Genomic DNA, 20,023 nt, shown 5'->3' on the forward strand with positions numbered 1-20,023 from the left:
ACAGCAGACAAAGAATTTTTTTTATCACCAAGATTATATCTAGATTCCCAACATATGACATTGAGAAATGGCCATGAAGGCTATATGCCTGATTTTGTGGCGTCCAATTTTGTCAATTCGAATTGCAATTTTTGTTCTATGAGGTGTTTAATTGATTAGTTCAATTAAATAAAATTAATTACTGCAATCGAATAAAACTAATTAGTTCAAACTGCATGCTATATTTTTCCTTTATTTAATAATTTTCCTTCTTAACTATGAAGCTTGTTTAGTGTGTATGCGTACACGCTTTCAAAGCGTCAAAAATCATTAATTACGCTTGATATAATTAATTAAATGACCAAATATATAACTAAATTTGGAAATTAGCAAGCCATCGGACACATAATAATACACTAATACAATGAATTTTTCCTTATAATCAAAGTAGGATACTTATTAATTTTCTCATGAAAATAATAATGGAAATCACAAAATCTAATAGCGACCTGGGTTTTTCTAATAGCAATCTATATTTCCATCAGCATGATGAGAATTAGATGAAACAAATTCCGTAGCATGAAAAGATTTTGGAATAAATGGTGGTTTTGTGCATCTCAAAAGTGCCCAATTTACCCCTTCAAAGAATGGATGATGCTTGATTGCCGTAGCCCCCAATGTGGACCCCATTCTCTTAGTTGGATCCTTGTTCAATAGTTGGGTCATCAAATCCTTTGCACTGGCTGCAACCACTGGCTCGCTAGGGAACTCGAGCCCATGAGCCACAATGTTAGCCATAGTGAACTCATGGTGCTTCCCACGGAAAGGTGTCACCCCATAGAAGAGTTCGTATATAAATACTCCTAATGTCCACCAATCCACAGCATTTCCATGCCCCTCGCCGGAGACGATCTCCGGGGCTAGGTACTCGTGGGTCCCGACGAACGACATTGATCGGGCGTCGATCGGTTCCGCCACGACTTTTAGGGTTCCGTGATACCCGCCTCCTCTGTTTTTCATTGGGGAGGTTTTCCACTTGTGTCGTCTTTGGTAGAGGCACGAGACACGTGGAACGATGCAACGGGGCAGCATGCATGATGAGATCGAAAATCGTGTTGAAGTATTAGCTACCACGCGGCCGTGAGATCTTGGATCATATACAAGCTGCGCCGTCGATGTTGAATGATCACATTTTAGGGAGAGGTCAAAGTCGGTCAACATGATATGACCGTCCGATCTCACAAGAACATTTTCAGGTTTCAGATCGCGATAAACTATACCTAACATGTGCAAGTACTCTAGAGCCGCCACCACTTCAGATGCATAGAACCTGAATAACCAAAATCACATTATTGTTCGCTATACTCATCATCATGATGTGCAATTGGTTATATATGGACATACTTATTTGTATTACTTTACAAAGTCTACAATATGGGACCATATGCTACCTACTACAAAATCTTATAGTAGATTTTAAACTATATATTTCTTGATAGATAATGCAACATTAATTATTTCAAACTCACTTAAAAATTGAATTATACCAGAAGTACTAACCGGACAGCATCTTGATGGAACCTTTTGTCCGGTTGTCGTTGGCGGAGAAGGTGGAGGTCGCCGCCGGGACAAAAGTCAGTCAAGAAACACAACCAGTTAGGAGAGTCCAAGGTTGCATGGAGGGTGGGGCAAAATGGGTGGTCCAAGATTTCAAGTATTTCCCTCTCCACGGCAGCCCTACACTCTTTGTTCCTATAAGCCAACTCCTCTTTATCCATCAGCTTAGCCGCAAAATAGCAGCCTGGTTTGGCCTTGAGCTCCACCAGATACACGCTGCCGATGTCGCCGCTTCCTAGGCGTTGCATCAAGTACAAGTCCTCCAGCACCAGCTTCTTCGTGTGCATATCCATTTTGGTGAATATGGAGAAAGAGGGAAGATCGTATTCATATATAAATACTCATTTCATGAGAGAAGAAGCTAAGGGAGCATGGTGGGGAGTGTTTTTTGGGCCGGCAGTAAGGTAGGCTGGGTCGTTATGCCGGCTAGCTAGGCCCCAACATGCCCTTAAATTATTTGTTTTATTTAACTAATTCGTTTTCCAATATCGATGTTGCCGAATGCTTCCACTCCGAATTAATGTAAACTATATTGCTATCAATTGAGAATTGCTGTTGAAAACAACAGCAGGAATTGATTATTACCTTAAATTTAATTTGATGTTCGAATTTCACAAAATCTTACAGAATATTCGATTTCATTTATTGTGTTGCTCGTATTTTGTATTTTGATTACATAAACAGCACATTATTTTATACATATCACAATAGGGATGAGCTAAAATAAAATTCTATTTTAAAATATAGATTAAGAATCATTTTTAACCATCATATCATGAAAATTTACGGTGAATTCATCACTTTATTAGATAAATTTATTATTTTGGGTTCGAATTTGAAGAGCACAAATTCTCAAATTTACAATTCATACATATTCGACATGAAATTCATGAGTTTGTAGTTTGTATTTTAAAAAGTGTTTGGTAGCATAAGTCTAGGGATGCTGAATTAAAATTTTATAGAAGAAAAGGAAAAAGAAGAAATCTAGCAACCCATCAATAACACAAGAGAGCTAATTGAGGGCCAAACCTCATAAAAAAAAGAATTGTACAAGATTTATAGTTGATACATTCACCACATAAAGGTGGGAAAAATAACCGCAAGAAAGGTGATTGAACTCAAGACATCTCATAAACAAAAGTTCTTGGGTGCCGCAGCTTTGCCACTTAAGCTAGGCATTCAAATTTGTGAAAATAATATGCAAACCAAACCAAATTATATTTATTTTGGCTACCAAACCAAATTAATCGAAATAATCAAACTGTTATTTTGGTTATTCGGTTATTCCGAATTACATTATATAATACGGTTAGAGATTAATGACATCTCCTTACATTATATATAGTTGAGAACTTTGAGATTTTGCGTGTGCATAAGTAATAATGAGATGTTATCGATGATCTTTACATTGAAACTTTATATGTATTTATAGGCTAAAACATTGAGAGTTTTAATAGGAATATGACTCATTTTATACTTATAATAGAGCTATAATTCTTCAAGTTTCAAGTTTATCTATTTCTTCGAGATAATTTCCTTCTTTATCGGACACGTGATGATCTTTGAGATAGCGCCATCCCGAAAAATCAAGAATGTTCTCCTGCTAACTGTGTTGTTATCGGAGTAATTAGATTGAACTTGCTTCAATATTCTGATCTTGAAGGGATGTATATTTTTATCCTCATATCAACTCTCCTAAGTGGCTTCTTGAAAATGTTTAATTTTATTTATCTGCAATTTTAGAGCTTTTAATTAATTTTAATCATATACATTTCCGTGGCTTCATTATACATCTACATATACTTTCTTATTCTTTTCTTTCTCCTCTTGATTTCCCTTCCGCCACCGAATCTTGGTATTCTCTTTTGTCTCTTTCTGTTATCGGGAAATTGCTCAGAAAAAGATAATCTTTTGATTATATAATGATGTTTATGTTATAGCTGATTTTTTCATTAATTTCTCTCTCTGTTAAATTAGCACTTAAATTGGGTGTTGGTATTTCTGAAGTTGCTAGGGAATTTGAGATATGATTAGAGTTTATTTTTATTAGAAGTTGCTAGGATTTTTATTAGGATTTAAAATGCTAAAGATTGGCAATTTTCTTGTAGTCAACCTTATCGAAATTCGGAAGATAAAATTTCATAATCAATTACTCTATCCGTTCAGATAAAATTTCATAATCAATTACTCCCTCCGTTCCATTTATCTTGACTTATTTTTCTTTTTAGTTTGTCTTGTTTATAATGGTATTTTTCAAAAATAGTATGTAGTCTCTACCATCTCTACGCATATAAAATAAATGGTCTCTACCCATTTTACATTCTTAATAATTTACTTTTAATCTCTATGCCCAAAATAAATGTGACAAAATAAGTGGGATGGAAGGAGTACTAAACTTGTTCCTTAGCGCGATTGAAATGAAAAGGATAATTAGGCAGCAAAACTGTATGTTGTTTTGAGTGTTGAATGTGTGAGAATGGGCTTTGATCGGCTAACTTGTGAGAATTGTTGTCTTCATTAACGTACGCTTCTCTTTTTTATGTTTCTTTTTATTTGATTGGAGATCAACCCTTGAATGTAGTGTAGAATCCATAGATGATTGGTATGAAAATAATTTTAAATATTCTTGATGTGTGGGTGTTTTCGAGTCTCCTAAAATAAGATTAAACAGTTTTAATCGGCTAACTTGTGAGGACCGTTGTTTTCATTATGTATTTCTTTTTTATATTCTTTTCTGTTTCCACCCTTGAATTTAATGTAGAAAATTGATAAATTATGTTTATTACTAGTAAGTAACCCGTTGAATTTCAACGGGAATCTATTAAAACATAAATTTGTAAAATTATTTTATGCATTTTTTATTTTATGAATTTCATTTTAGAATATTTAATGATTTTTTTAAAAAAATAAAAAGTTCTAACATTTGTTTGAAATTGACCTAAGTTAAATATCTTATGAAATTTATATGTAAGTAGAGTTTCAACCCACAAAATATTAAAAGAGAAATAGCAACAGTTATGTGAAACGTACCTAAATTAGATGCATGTAGCTGAAAGCAGTAACTAAAAAAAATAAATTAAATAATATCAATAATGATTTCAACTTTCAAAGTTTGAATAAATCATTAAATTTGTAATTACCTCATAATCTATCGAAAATTTCATCATACACCACGTTTGTTGTTGTATCATGCGTATGACCACTCTCATCACATACTAAAATCTTTAGACCTTAGTGACTCTGAGATTGCCATGTACAGTTGTTCATGACTAAAAATAGGTTTCGGTAGGTATACATTTGGAAGAAATTGTCCCCAACTCTTATTTATTGTCATAGCAAAACAAACACTCACATGGAACTGCCTTCTCTAAAATCGAATAGGAAATTTAGTGAAATTCAATGGAATCATAATCATTCTAGCTATAGGAAACTTCCTGCCTGCATTTTTTTTTTTTCTGAAATAAGATTTCCTTCAATTACGCGTTCCCCAAGTTGAGTTACTATTAACCTAGTGTCATTGCAAATTCATTAGATGGATAAATATTTTTGAGAAGAGTCACTACTACAAAAGTTTACATACATAACAGTGCATAGATAACGGTTTTTTTCAAAAACCGTTATCTATGAGCGCACTTTTAGGAATAGATAACGGTTTTGCAAAAATCCGTTATCTATGTAGTGTTGTCTATATGCATAGATAACGGTTTCAATTAATTCGTTATGTTTTTGCGTTATCTATTAGTTACATACATAACGGTATTACAAACCGTTAAGCCGACCGTTATCTATGTGCGTCTTTTTATAACGGTTTTTCTAACCGTTATATATGAGCGCTTCAATACTGTTATGTATTATTTTTTATAGTATTTATTTTTAAATTTAATAATATTATAAATTAAACCTAATTATCACTAAAAGAATTCTCCATTTCCCACTTCCATCTTCTCCCCCGAATCTGCGATTCAGTTCCCAAATCCATCTTCTACCCCGATTCAGTGCCCTAAAGGCTCCGGCGCCGACTCACCCTGGCGTCGATCTCTATTCCCCGTTGTCTCAACCGTGGAGGCAGCCACAAACCACATTCCTTTTGGCCTCCAATCTTAAAACCCTAGGTGTCCCCGTCGCCGCCGCCAACCCGATCTCCGCCGGTCAGCAAGCAACGAACATCGACGCTGCTGTGAGAATTTTTCCAGATTCCCTAGTGTTGTTCTTAGCCCCTGTTTCCAGTTGCTGGTTTACCTTGCTTTACCCCAGAAACGCCTCCGGTGAGAGCATCTCTGCTAAGGAGAGGAAGGCCGGCCTCGTTCCGAGCATCGTCTTCGAGGCTGAGGATGGCCAGCACGGCGGCAACAAGCGCATCATTTCTGTGCAGAGCAATCAGGTTAAGAAGCTCGTGAACCATTTAGGGCAGTCTTTCTTTCTCTGGCTGATTTTGTGAAATATTGGTCTGATTTTGTGAAATATTGGGGTTTTCTGTGGTGAGATGTGGCTGAGCTAGCTCTAAATGGCTATTGAACTTTTGCTTTTGTTTTTCCATCAGTAGACATGAAATGAAAATAATTCTGCATTTAAATAGTGAAATGAGCGAAGGGGTTTAGATAGATAGGAAGGAATGCGAGCTGGATTACATAAATTTAAAAAATATTTTATTATTTCTATAATGCTATTGAGTTTTCATACAGCACTGGTTGGAAATTCTTAGGTTATGCACTGATATAATCTTTCTTGATAAATGTCGGTTCCATCTTCATCCTGTCGGCTCCATCTTCATCCGAGCACAGATGCAATGCTTAATGTTACATTCATAAGGGCTCCATCTAGTGCTTGGTTGAAACTTGAAGGTTGATGTTCCTCTAGTATTTAGAGGAGATGATGTTTCCCCTAGGCTCAAGAAGGGTACGTAGAAAATCTTATCCTGGGATTTATTACCATTTTATGCAAAGCTCACATTTCTCTTACTATTTACTAATGTAGGATTCATATTACCGTAATCGAATGTTGTGTGTTCTCCTTGAATCTAAAAACTCTACTGCATTGTGAGGTTTTACTTGATGCTCGTGTAGTTGCAACCTTTAGGTTTACTAGTATTTCTTCTTTTATGTTCCTTAAGTTTGTTCCTAGCAAACACATGGTAACAGTTTTGTGATCTGGTGAGTACTTAGTATTTCTTCTTTTATGTTCCTTAAGTTTGTTCCACGTGTGAGCTGCCTCACTAATCCTATCAAGACCTGTCCAGTAAGCCAAAAGACTTCCTTTACATGCACGAACCTACTTAGTTTTTTCAGTTGATTTGGTGGCTATGTGTTCATCCATAAGATTTCAAATTTGCAACTTGTTACTTAAATCAATAGGTTTGCTCAAAGGCTACAGAACCGGGTAGCAAGAATAGGAGACTTAACACAAGCCTCCTTGTTCGCTATCTCAACCCATCTGGAAAATGGAACATTCTTATTGATGCTGGCAAGTATGTTAAAGATTCTCCCTGTTCTGACCCTTAAAAAACAATGCTTTCTCGTTTCTTATATCTGTACATCTTTGATCATTGAATACGGGAATTATAGGAAACTTCTTTATATAATTTGTTTTTATGATGCAACTCTTAGTCCTTATTTATAAAAGACCAAAGGGAGGGAGTATCTGCTTCCTGTTGGAATCATATTAAAGGTAACATGTATTTTCATGTCTCTTTTGGGGTTTCTATTATTTTGAATTACTCTTAAAGTTTCTCTATACTTGTTGTATGTGTTACAAATAAGTGTAAACTTGAAAATGTTTTGGCTTTTTATTTATTGATGGAAACTTATCAGCTTTTACTGTTTGTAATTTAGAGTTGAGTGACTATGTAATACTGTAAAACATTCTGTAAAACCTTTTACTCTTCAGCGCTAGCACTAAAGAGTAAAGAAGAGTTTGGAACAGCATACTTGGCGCCGGTGGCGATGCTTTTGAGCATGAGGCAACTAGAAGAATGCGTAATAAATTTATGGTAGCTTGGGATGGCTTGAGGTCAAAAGACAACCAGAGAATCATAGCAGGTTGATTAACTAGTTCTTGAGGACTTGGTGCTAGAAACATTGTATGATAGATTTTTGTTTTAGCTATAAGGTAGTTGGTATACTTGATATTTGGTTCATTTGTATAATAATGTATGAATTTTTTGGATGATATATAATATTGTTATCGTTGATTTTATCATTTTGTCGTTTTATAAAAACTGTTATAAAAGGTGCAAAAAATCGTTATGTATTCTAATTAAAGATAACGGTTAAAATCGTTATAAAAATTACAAAAATCGTTATAAAAAGTGCAAAAAAGCGTTATAAAAAGTGCAAAAAACCGTTATGTATTCTATCAAGGATAACGATTAAAACCGTTATAAAAAGTGCAAAAAACTGTTAACTATGATAAAAAAAATTCTAATACATAACGGAAAAATCTTAATACATAACGGTGAAAAACCGTTATGTATTCTATCAAAGATAACGGTTAAAACCGTTATAAAAAGTGCAAAAAACTGTTAACTATGATAAAAAAAAAAAAAAAAAAAAAAAAAAAAAAAAAAATTATTACATAACGGAAAAATCTTAATACATAACAGTGAAAAACCGTTATGTATAACCTTTATAGATAACGGATGCGTACTGTTATGTATGACGCATCGTACCGTTATCTATGCTACTATACATAACGGTTTTGAAACTGTTGTGTATGACGTATAGAATAGATAACACCACTATACACAACGGTTTTTTTTCCTCATACATAACGGTATAAACCGTTATGTATAATCACTATAGATAACGGTTTCATACCGTTATGTATGAGCGTCTCGTACCGTTATCTATTCTCACATACATAACGGTTTTTTAACTGTTGTCTATGATACGTATCATAGATAACACCACTATACACAACAGTTTTTTTGCTCATAGATAACGGATTTTATCCGTTATCTATGAGCGTTTTTCTAGTAGTGAGTGATTATGCATCTCTCTTTTAATTTAATTTCATGACTTGACAATCCTAAACACTTAATCGTGTTGAGATATTCAACCGAGAATACCTGTTTAATTATCGACATCCACTTATCCATCTTCTTTGCAAATATTGTCTAAACTTAGGTAAACTCTTTCTTTGGTAGACATTAGAAACATGACACAATCATTTATCATATCAACCCTCTTATTGGCAGGGGGCCAAGATAGCTCTATCTTAAACTTTTCTGGATCAAACTCATTATTCATTATGTCATGGTATGTGTTTTCCATTATAGCTGCAATATGATTTGTTTCATCGCGTATAAGAATGTCTTCTGATAATGTTACAACATATTTTTCATCACTAAGACTTTGACCGCCAGTACCGTCACCTATTTTAAGTAGCCATTATGTAAATTCTTTGATTTCTTCTTCATCCGAATCAGAAGCATTTGTATGATTTTTATGAGAAAATAATTATATGTAATATGTATTTTTAAAATCAAAATGTATATTTATCAGATGATCAAATAATTTAAGGGTTAAGTACCATTTCCCCCTATCGTTGGCGTCCCTATCGCGCCTAGGACCCTAAAGTCAGGGTTAGCGCTGTTTACGACCTCAACGTGGCAAAATCGAAGCAAATACATCCCCGCGTTTTAACACCGTTAAAACGCCGTTAGGAAAATATATTTTTTTTTAATTTTTAATTTAGGTGGGCCCCAACTCTCTCTCTCTCCTCCCCCATTCTCTCCACCACTGCACTCCTCTCTCTTCCAGACCACCGCCGCAAGCTCCACCACCTTCTTCCAGACCACTGCCGCCGCTTCCCTGAAACCCCTCCTATCCAACAACGACGTTGCCTTCATCCTCTCCCCGGCCTCCCTCCACATTTCCGTCCTATACTTCTCTCTAAGCGTCGTCGTCTCCCCCTTCAACCGAATTGAAGAAATAGCAAAAACAAATCTCAATTCAAGTGGAGATGAGGGTGGGCCGCTGCTTTAGATACAATAGAGCCGAGATCTAGGATTTGGAGAAGAGGGTGGGCCGCTGCTTGAGATACAATAGAGTCGAGATCTAGGATTTGGATAAGAGGGTGGACCGTTGCTTGAGTTACAGGTGGCAGTGATGGCTGGAATAGAGGGTAAATGGAGAGTGAGAGAGAGCAGATACGAGGGTGCTCAAGGCGATGGCAACGGTGCTGCTGCTGCTTTCTTCGAAAAATCTGATGTGTAAAGTGAGACGATATTGGAGGGGAATAGAGAAAGGTCGATAGTTGGTGAGGGATGAGGGATGCTAGGGCACGGCGGTGGAGGAGCCCCGATGGTGGAGCTTGAGAGAGAGGAGTGGTGGCGTGCGGCGGTGGTTTGGTAGAGGGTGGTGGAGCTTGCGGTGGTGGTTTGGAAGAGAGAGGAGTGCGGTGGTGGAGAGAACTAGGGAGGAGAGAGAGAGAGAGAGAGAGAGAGAGAGAGCTGGGGCCCACCTAAATTAAAAATTAAAAAAAATTATTTTTCTAACAGCGTTTTAACGGTGTTAAAACGCGGGGAAAGCGCGGGGGTGCATTTGCTTCGATTTTACCACGTTGAGGTAGTAAACAGCGCTAACCCTGACTTTAGGGTCCTAGGCGCGATAGGGACGCCAACGATAGGGGGGAAATGGTACTTAACCCATAATTTAAATATAATATCGAATACAATACTATTATTCTAAAAAAATTAATTTTAATTTGTATGAATCAACTCTACCTAATATATAATACATCGAGATGATATTGCATTTCTTTAATTTCAAAAAATTAATAGGTAAAAAAAATTACACTTGATTGATACTTTATACTAAAATAATACTCCTCCGTCCCAGGCAAGATGATACATTTCTTTTCGGCATGAGATTTAAGGAGTTGTAGATTAGTGTTTTAAGTGTGTAGTATAAAAGTGATAAAGTAGGAGAGAGAAGATAATAAAGTGATAAAATGTAATAAAGTGATAAAGTACGAGAGAGAAGATAATAAGGGAGTGATTAATTAGTTGTAATTGTGCAATTAAAATCTCTTATTTTTTCATATTTAGAAATGTAGCATCTTCGTTGGGACGGCCCAAAAAAGAATATGTAGCATCTTCGTTGGACGAAGGGAGTATTTAGTTAGTCGAAATAAAAATAATAGGGTAAAGTACCAAATACCCCCCCAACGTTGGCGTCCTTATCGCGTACAGCCCCCCATAGTCAGGGTAAGCGTTGTTTACTACCTCAACGTGGCAAAATCGTAACAATTCCCCCCTGCGTTTTAACACCGTTAAGTCACCGTTAAAAAATTATTTTTTAAAATTTTTAATTAAGATGGTCTCTCTCTCTCTCTCCCCACCTCCCTCCATCGAGCATCCTTTCCCGGCGAGAGAACATCGCCCCTCCGCCGTGGTCTCCACCTTCCTAGACGACGCTAACCCCATGGAGCCCGCCGCAGCCGGTCTGGCCTCCCCAATAGCACGTAGCCCCGCACCCTAACCGGGGCCAACTCCAGCGATCCACGACGGAGCTCCACCGCCAGATGGTGGGCCAGGTTCCCGCCGGAGGAATCACCCACCACGAACACTCTCCCGAAATCAATTCCCTCCCGCAGCCACTCATCACCGCCGCCGTCAGCCAGCAGAGCCTACTGCTGCAGCCACTTGAGAGAGCTGAGCACATCCTCTACGGCGGCGGGGAGCCTGTGCTCAGGCGCTAGCCGGTAGTCAGGCGCCACCACCATGACCTGCAGAGCGGAGGCAAGGCGGAGGCAGCAAGTGTGGTGGTGGGGCAACCACCCCCGTGGAAGAAGTAGAGAACGGGGAGGGCGGCGGCGGGGGTGGAGCAGGGCTTGTAGAGGCGGAGGTGGAGGTTGCGTTGGTTGTCATAAGCAGTCTTTCCAGACAGCGGTGCCATCATCCTCCACTTTGGTGGGGAATTGAATATCGGGGGTGCGGGAAATGGCGCCGCTGGGGAGGCCGGACCAGCTGCGACGGACTCCACGGGGTTAGCGTCGTCTAGGAAGGTGGAGACCACGGCGGAGGGGCGATGTTCTCTCGCCGGGAAAGGATGCTCGATGGAGGGAGGTGGGGAGAGAGAGAGAGAGACCATCTTAATTAAAAATTTTAAAAAATAATTTTTTAACGGTGACTTAACGGTGTTAAAACGCAGGGGGGAATTGTTACGATTTTGCCACGTTGAGGTAGTAAACAACGCTTACCCTGACTATGGGGGGCTGTACGCGATAAGGACGCCAACGTTGGGGGGTATTTGGTACTTTACCCAAAATAATATGAACAAATTATGCATGCTAATATAATTTATTAAATTATAGGGTTAAGTACCAAATTGCCCCCTATCGATGGCGTCCCTATGGCTTTTAGCCCCTTAAAGTCAGGGGGGAGAGCTGCCCACTACCTCAACGTGGCTTTTTGGCACCGATATCCCCCCTATCGATAGGGGTCTCCATCGCATTTAGCCCCCTAAAGTCAGGGGGAAAGTTGCCCCCGTCGAAAGGTTGGGGAAGAAATTGGTGCCAAAAAGTCACGTTAAGGTAGTGGGCAGCTCTCCCCCCTGACTTTAGGGGGCTAAAAGCCATAAGGACGTCATCGATAGAGGGCAATTTGATACTTAACCGTAAATTATATATTTTTATTAAAAGTAAAATACGCGTAATCTCATGTTTTTAGATAACTTGAGAACATGATACATATTCCAAAGTTGAGATGAACTTGTGGAGGCATACACGATCTCATGCCGACTTTCCTTAGGAATCACGGGAGTATCTGTCAAAAGTCGCTTCCTAAAACAACTACCAAACCTCCAAAAGGTTTTCTACACCTATCGAAAGATCTCATAACATCCCTTAGGCTTCTATCAAGCGCTTTAAAACAGTATCCGTACACTTTGTTAAATCGTTATCTGGGTTTATCTTGCTGCATGTGGAGTTTTCGTGGCAATCTAATGGTAATATGTATGGTATACCGAATTTAAAGTGTGCAATCCTGCCCCTAGGCAACAATAACAATGCTATACCACTTGAAGCTACCTGGAGTACTATATCACCCCTTCCACTTATGGTCGAGCATAAGGTGTTCCAAATATATGTATTTTCGGTATCACCATATATATCTATATAGAAAGAAAAATCCCCCCTCGCCACTATCAATCGTCATCATTATTTTTTCATAAACTGTCATTTGTTCATCTATTAAAGAGGGATATAACTTAGTGTGCTCTTCTTTCATTTTTTCTAGGGTTAAGTACCAAATCCCCCCTCCCAACGTTGGGGCCCCTATCGCTTATAGGACCCTATAGTCAGGGTAAGCGCTGTTTACTACCTCAACGTGGCTAAACCTAAACAAATCCTCTATCGCGTTTTAACGGCCCCAAACGTCGTCTGTTATTTAATTTTTTTAATTTTAATGAAGGTGGGCCCCATTTCAACGATTTAGAGCTGGAGACGAAGGGGTTTTGATTATCTTCCTGTCGCCCCTCACTGAGACGAAGGGGTTTATCTCTCCCTCACTGAAATCCGATCGCCGCAACCCTCGTCTGGTGAAGGGTTATCTCCCTCACTCGGCAAACGCAGGCGTTGACCTTCTTCTCTCCGGCGAGCCTGCTGCCTCGCCATCCACCCCAATTTCTCGCCCCTCTCTCTCGTCTCTCGAGTGACAACATTGCTGCCTTTATCCCCCTAAACCCTAGATCCTCAAATGAAAACTCCAGTCCCTTCGATCTCCGACTTTCTGCCATAAGTGGGCTGAATTAGGGAGAAAGAAATGGGTGAAAAAATGGGCAATTAGTGTCGCAATCGGAAACCAATATTTGTATATAAGATTTGGGAAATTGCATGTGGCACGTTATAATTGTGTCAATGGATTATCTTCCTGTGGTTGGTTGTCGTTGGGATTAATTGGGAAATGGGCGGTGGTTTGTTTCTGTTAGAGGCGGCTGGGACCGGAAGCATGGTCAGTGGCTGTGTCATTGCCGGAGAATTAGAGGGAGGCGGTGGCGGTGGCTCGTCGTTGTTGCTTTGCAAGAGTTGAGAAAGGGGAGGAAAGAATAGAGAGGTCCAACGGCGACTTTCCTGCTGTCAATCGGAACAGTGAGGGAGACGACCCTTCACCGGGGGAGGGTTGTGGCGACCGGATTTCAGTGAGGGAAAGAGAGATATGGGGCCCATCTTAATTAAAAATTTAAAAAATATATTTTTCTAACGGCGTTTTTAACGGTGTTAAAACGCGGGGGGTTAATTGCTTCGATTTTGCCACGTTGAGGTAGTAAACAACGCTTACCCTGACTATAGGGGGTTGTACGCGATAGGGGCCCCAACATTGGGGGGGGGATTTGGTACTTAACCCTTTTTTCTATGTTGTAAGACATCTATATATTCTGATATCAGTAGATTTTCTGAATATGATATGACAGTTTCGTTGGTAACGGCATGCCAGGAAAATTGATTAAACTGGTGGAATTAGTAATAAGCAACTTTTCATTTTTAACCAATGCTAGATTTTGTAATTGATCATTTGTCAACTGCAAATCTATTGAAATAGAGGTCATTACAACAATGTATGCTCATAATTAACAAACTAACAATTATACTAAACTTAACATAACCTGGAAATAGGTTTCAATCATCATTTGTAGGATAATAAACTCAATTGTTTAACGTTGGCTCAAGTTAAAGTAAACGGAAAAAGATGGAAAAAAAAGTTAGTAGTAGAATACAAAAAGAGGACCAACACTTCTTCAGGCCTTGACATGCTATTCGAAATTAGTAACGTCGTGAAGTGGCGTCTTAGGTATTGTCCTGTTCTCCAAGAACTTGCTTCAATAATTTCTTCAATATACTCTTTGTCATCGTCTAACAAACCCATTGTGTAGCATACTTCCTTGTAACTGTCTTTCATGTCACTGTTCACTTTTTTAAAATCATTGTAGCACATTGCAACTATGATATGATTCAAGAGCATCCTAAGATGAGATGAGAGATGAACATGGAAGATACGTCCTATGGCAAAACATTTCTCTCGCTTATCTTGTCTTTTGCATTCCAAACGTAATGTTGTGGAAACTCAGTATACAACCATTTTCGAGCTTCCACATTTTTCTTTATTATAGCTATCCATTGTAGGAATTGAGATTCTACTAATGCATTATCAATGTAATCTTCTTCTTTGAGATTCAAAAACAATGGTTCTAAGACTAAAATCGATCTTTCATTCATGACTGATTTTTGCATGCTGGAAAGTTAGGCTTATTTTCCAATACTTGAAAGTTTTTAATAACTAATATTTGTCCCTCTTTAAGAAGTTCATGAAACTTTTTCTTGAACCCTATTGAAATGGATGCTTGGATTTTCTTGCCCTACATAAATAAAAATATGTTTATTAGATTGTATACATTGAAAAATAATTTTTTAACAAAATTATTTATTTAATAAAATTGTGCTAAGACTTACTCATTCATCAATTACAATAATTTAAAATGCTTACTTGCACAACTTATCTTTTTGAACCTACAAGCTTAAATTTCTGACGACCACATTTTTATTCTTTATTTTTGGATTGATGACATTCAAACGAATAGCTTCATTATTAGTCGACATTTCATATATTTAGAGTAAGTATACATAACCAATATGTTAAAATTAATTATCAAATATATAAAGATAAATTTTATTTCAAAATATATAATATACAATTCTCAAATATTAATGAATAGATAAAGATATTAGTTCATGATAAATAGGAAATTAAATTTTAATAAAATATAATTTTTTTATTAAATGAAATATAGAATTCTTGTGATTCACATTAGAAAAGCTCAAAATTATCTAGTGAAATAGTGAAGTGTGCATATACTCATGGAAGCAAACAAATTGATGTTGGAAAAGTTATATTATTCGTATATATAGATACACATGGCATTGTACATCATGCTTAAAATTAATTATCAATTACATTTCCATAGTTCATTATACCCCAATATATATCATGTGTATCATATTTATGCGTAAAATGAAATATTATAAATATATGGAGTATTTATTTTACAATTTGTCAATAATAAAGACATGATATAATAATTCTTCCCATATTATCTAATAATATAATAATTCTTATATAATAATTATTTTACAATTTTTTCCCAATTATATAATAATTCTTCCCAATTTATTTTACAATTTTTTTATTCGTATATAATAATTCTTCCCATATTATGAAGATAAAGACGTGTTAAACAAATTAATTCTTCCCATATTATCTAATAATTTTTAGATATTTAATGACTTTTAGATATGGAAATTGATTAAAAATTTAATAAAAAATAAGAATGAATGAGAATTGAGGAAAATTGGAATGAAGTGATTATACGACGACACGTAAAATAGAGTTTATTTTGCTTTAATATATATATATATATATATATATATATATATATATATGAAAATAGTTACTGGATCGATTATGAGGTTTGCATAATAAACTGCTTGTATTAGGTTTGGTAGGATTGTGGATGTGTGACGATGAAGCGCAGTCTGTTAGTAAGACGCTTCTCCTCCAACTAATAGGTCAGGGGTTCGAATCACCCTAGAAGCTAGAGTGTGAGTGAATTTTTTCCTTTCTTTGGTTGTAGCAAAGTTAAAAAAAAAAATGTTCTCAAAAAAAAAAAAAGTTCAAAAAAAAAAAGATTGTGGATGTGTGTTTTCTTTTTGCTAATTTGAGTTCAAATTCAGCCAAATCCTTATGTAAATATATTAGGAAATAAGTAAAGGAAAAAATAATGATTAAATTTGTATAAATCTACGAACAAGTTAATATAAATCTACGAATTAGTTACTTGTAATGTATGAATAGTTATTCAAACTTGGGTATAAATCTCATGGGCTATATATGATAGAATAAGCAACTAAGTTGATATATTAAGGAGGCATTTGGTTTGAGTGATAAGGCATTATTGATAAAATAATCCATCATAATCAAGTGTTTGGTTTGCATGATTGAGCTTGTGATTGATAACTTGGCCCGCATCTAATCACCCAAATGAGTGATTGTTTATCACCACGAAATTGGGTGAATTATTTAATCACATCTCCAATCCTATCACTCTTATCAATCTTATGTATCCTATCCAAGAAACCAAACACCATGTGTATTAAAACAAGCAGTTTATTATGCAAACCATTGTAGATGTGTTTGGTTTGTCTATTAAAAATGTGTATCTTTTTGTAATTTTGATACGCTTCACAAAAATGTGTATTGTCTATTTTTGGACACTACCTACTTCAAAGCCTTTATTTTTTTACCTTCATATTCTAAACTTAAAAAAAAAAATTCAAGAGGGATCTGAATATAATCAATTATGCAACCCGTATACAGGTGGGACCTCACCAGTATCATCCAAACGGTGGGAAAACATCACCGCACACAGGCGAGAAACGCCTTGCGTGTTGGACCTCAACACCAAACAATACAACACCGCACCAAACAATACAACACCACCTAAAGTGGGAAAACATCACCGCACGCAGGCGGGATTGAACCCAATACCTCTCACAAATGAGAGCCTTTGGGTGCCTTAGCTTTGCCACTAGAGCAAGGCTTCATTGGCACCTTCATATTCTCAACTTATTCATAACTTTATCATGCATGACTCACCATAAATTTCTTATTTTCACTATTCTAACATTATATTAAAAGTGGATTCATTTTTTCCCTCGTAACCCACAACCCCTATATTCATTAAAACTTGTGTTATTAAAAGTGGTACACATTTTTAAGGAACCGAAATGTATTATAGGATAGTGTCTGTAAATGAAATATAACTATTTTTCATGAACGTCTGAAAGTATAAAAGTAAGCCTATTTTTAAACAACTTAGGGAGTACTAAATGTGAGATCACAAATGCGCAGTCTGTTGGTAAGACGCTTCTCTTCCAACCAATAGGTCGGAGGTTCGAGTCACCTAGAAGGTTAGAGTGTGAGTGTGTTTTTTCCTTTCTTTGGTATAACATATTTTTAAAAAAATGTGAGATCACAAATAAATTACAAATAATGATTAGATATGAGGTAACGTATCATGTATGTTTAATACAAGTATCTGTGATAAAATAAGGGCAAATAGCGTCAAAATCCCTGAAGTTTGGCGTGATTCTCGTTTTTCCCCTGACCTAAAAACCTTGCGTTAAAATCCATGAACTTGATGCCGATTCTTATTTTTCCCTTAGTGACGTTTTCCGGCTATTAATTAGATGACGTGTCACCAACGTGGCACACTTATGCTGAGTAGATTAATTAGAAGTTAAACGGCGTTGTTTTGCATCTGAATTAAATAACCTAATAGCGTCAAAATACCTAAAGTTTGGCGCGATTCTCGTTTTTCCCTTGACCTTAACAATCCTCCGACTCCGGACTGGACGTCCGTTGGGTTGGAAACGAGAACGAATCCGCCAGAAACTTTGCAACAATTTAGACAGCGATCAACACTATCTTATATGTCTTCCATACTGTATAAAAACCCTAGTATAAAGAGAGAGAGAGAGAGAGAGACTATTGATGGGTCCATTGTCCTCAACACGCCGCCCTCTCTTTCCAGTCATCTCTCAGTCGCCGGACTTGTACCGCTCCTCCTATCCTTACGATATGCTCATCTTTCGACCCTCCGATTTCATTATTAACGCACTTTCGACTGTTCTCAGCTTCGAGGCGGAGTGTTTTGGTAATCCTGTGTATTCAAATGTGAGAGTGTTTTGAGTATTTTTTTTGGTGAGGAACCCTAATTTGAAGAGGGATTTCAGTTCAATTCTATTTAATCCCCAAACAAAATATAAAACGACGACGTTCAATGTTATGACTTAAACAGTCGTTCAATTCGTCGGAAAATTAAGCCTACGTGGATTTTCGATTGCCATGTCAGCATAAGTTTGGGGGAAAATTAATTTCATGGGAAAATTGATAATCGGCATCAAGTACATGAATTTTAACGCGAGATTTTTAAGTCAGGAAAAAAACGAGAATCGCGCCAAACTTCATGGATTTTGACGTTATTTGCTCATAAAATAATACTAGTAATTTATTTCTCTCTAAAAAGAAAATAACGTATCTCATATTTTATTACATAATGTTTTGGGCTTAAAAATTACTCCTAGTCCGTTATTGTTGATTAGGACTTAGGACAGCAATGGCCCACCCATATTGATGTAGTGCAGTCGGGCCCACTTAAATCAATCATATTGGGCCACCTGATTTGCTAGCCCACTATTCTTGGCCAACCATTTTATTATCATTGTCTATCTTAGCAAATAAAATTGTTTTTGAATCTTAAACAAAATATTTTATAAGAAATAAATTTTTGGTCGCTATGCTGAAACTGCTTTCCAAAAGTTGCTTTCGAACATAGATAATGTCCTTTCTCTTTTACTCACTCCCAAATAAACATCTTCCTAATTTTTCATTCTCCTCCGATCATAAAGTATTTTTTACTTTATTTTTAAAAATAATCACATTAATTATTACATATACAATTCCTATCTACTTATATAAATTGTGACTAATGAATTCACCATTTTTGAAAATAATCTCATTAATTATTATCACTTTTTCTAATTTATTGGACTCTTTCTTCACTCATCAAATACACAATATATATATATATATATATATATATATATATATATATTTAATTCGTATTCACTCGCCTTAAAAAGATATTTTTTAAACGAAGAGAGTATAATTTATTTAACATGCTCTCCCGAATATATACACCTTAATGAGTAAAATTTGGATAAGGTAAAACTCTATGCAGCACACAGGGCCAGAAAATTCTAAGTTCTTTTAGGTTCAATTAAGCTAGGAAATTTTAAGTTCTTTCAGGTTCAATTTATTTGCATCAGTTAATTGTGAATTTTGATAAAGAGTAATAAATTGAGATCTGTGAAAATAGGTATAGATAGAGAGTAGATGGTAGACCCATTAGTTAATTAGTCTCTTAATTATTTGCTAAAAAAGGAATGTGACATTTGTAATGGGACATCCCATTATAGAAATTGAGACATTTGTAATGAGATGTAGGGAGTAACTGTTAATATATATATATATATATATATATATATATATATATATATATATATATATATCTGTGTGCGCGCGCGCGTTTATTGCGATGCTAATAAGCTCATGAAATTGAAAAGAGTTCTAGAATAGATTAGTAGTAAAACCACCTTTGGATCGAGTTGGGACATGTACAAATACATAAATTTATATTAATTTTGACATGTCTATGTTGATTTTTTTATTTTTTTTTATAAATATTTTATCATTTATACTATTTATTATAAGGCATTTAACTTTGTTATGTTCGATTATATTGAGATAAATAATCAATTATTATATTTATAAATTTAAATATGTTTGATTATTTAGATTTGGAGACATTTATTG

General features: G+C 36.2%; 1 protein-coding gene and 1 pseudogene across 1 annotated transcript; both read right to left on the reverse strand.

Annotated features, from left to right (window-relative positions):
- Window positions 1–371: 371 nt before the first annotated feature.
- On the reverse strand, window positions 372–2,235 carry LOC131019594 (serine/threonine-protein kinase D6PKL2-like). Its single transcript, XM_057948177.1, has 2 exons — window positions 1,540–2,235; window positions 372–1,309 (listed from the first exon to the last, which is right to left on the reverse strand). Exons 1-2 carry the CDS (start codon window positions 1,887–1,889, stop codon window positions 499–501), a joined length of 1,161 nt encoding a protein of 386 aa, XP_057804160.1. The 5' UTR covers window positions 1,890–2,235; the 3' UTR covers window positions 372–498.
- An 8,775-nt stretch (window positions 2,236–11,010) lies between these two features.
- On the reverse strand, window positions 11,011–13,331 carry LOC131006112 (probable carboxylesterase 15; annotated as a pseudogene).
- Window positions 13,332–20,023: the final 6,692 nt, after the last annotated feature.

The sequence above is a fragment of the Salvia miltiorrhiza genome, chromosome 1 (genome assembly GCF_028751815.1).
Source record: "Salvia miltiorrhiza cultivar Shanhuang (shh) chromosome 1, IMPLAD_Smil_shh, whole genome shotgun sequence".
Lineage (NCBI taxonomy): Eukaryota > Viridiplantae > Streptophyta > Magnoliopsida > Lamiales > Lamiaceae > Salvia > Salvia miltiorrhiza.

What these genes read in the sequence shown, in the direction of transcription:
- LOC131019594 (XM_057948177.1), bottom strand. Translation starts at nt 1,889, where the DNA reads ATGGATATGCACACGAAGAAGCTGGTGCTGGAGGACTTGTACTTGATG. An exon ending in TTCCATCAAGATGCTGTCCG is followed by an intron (nt 1,310 to 1,539) that starts GTTAGTACTTCT and finishes TTGGTTATTCAG; the next exon opens with GTTCTATGCATCTGAAGTGG.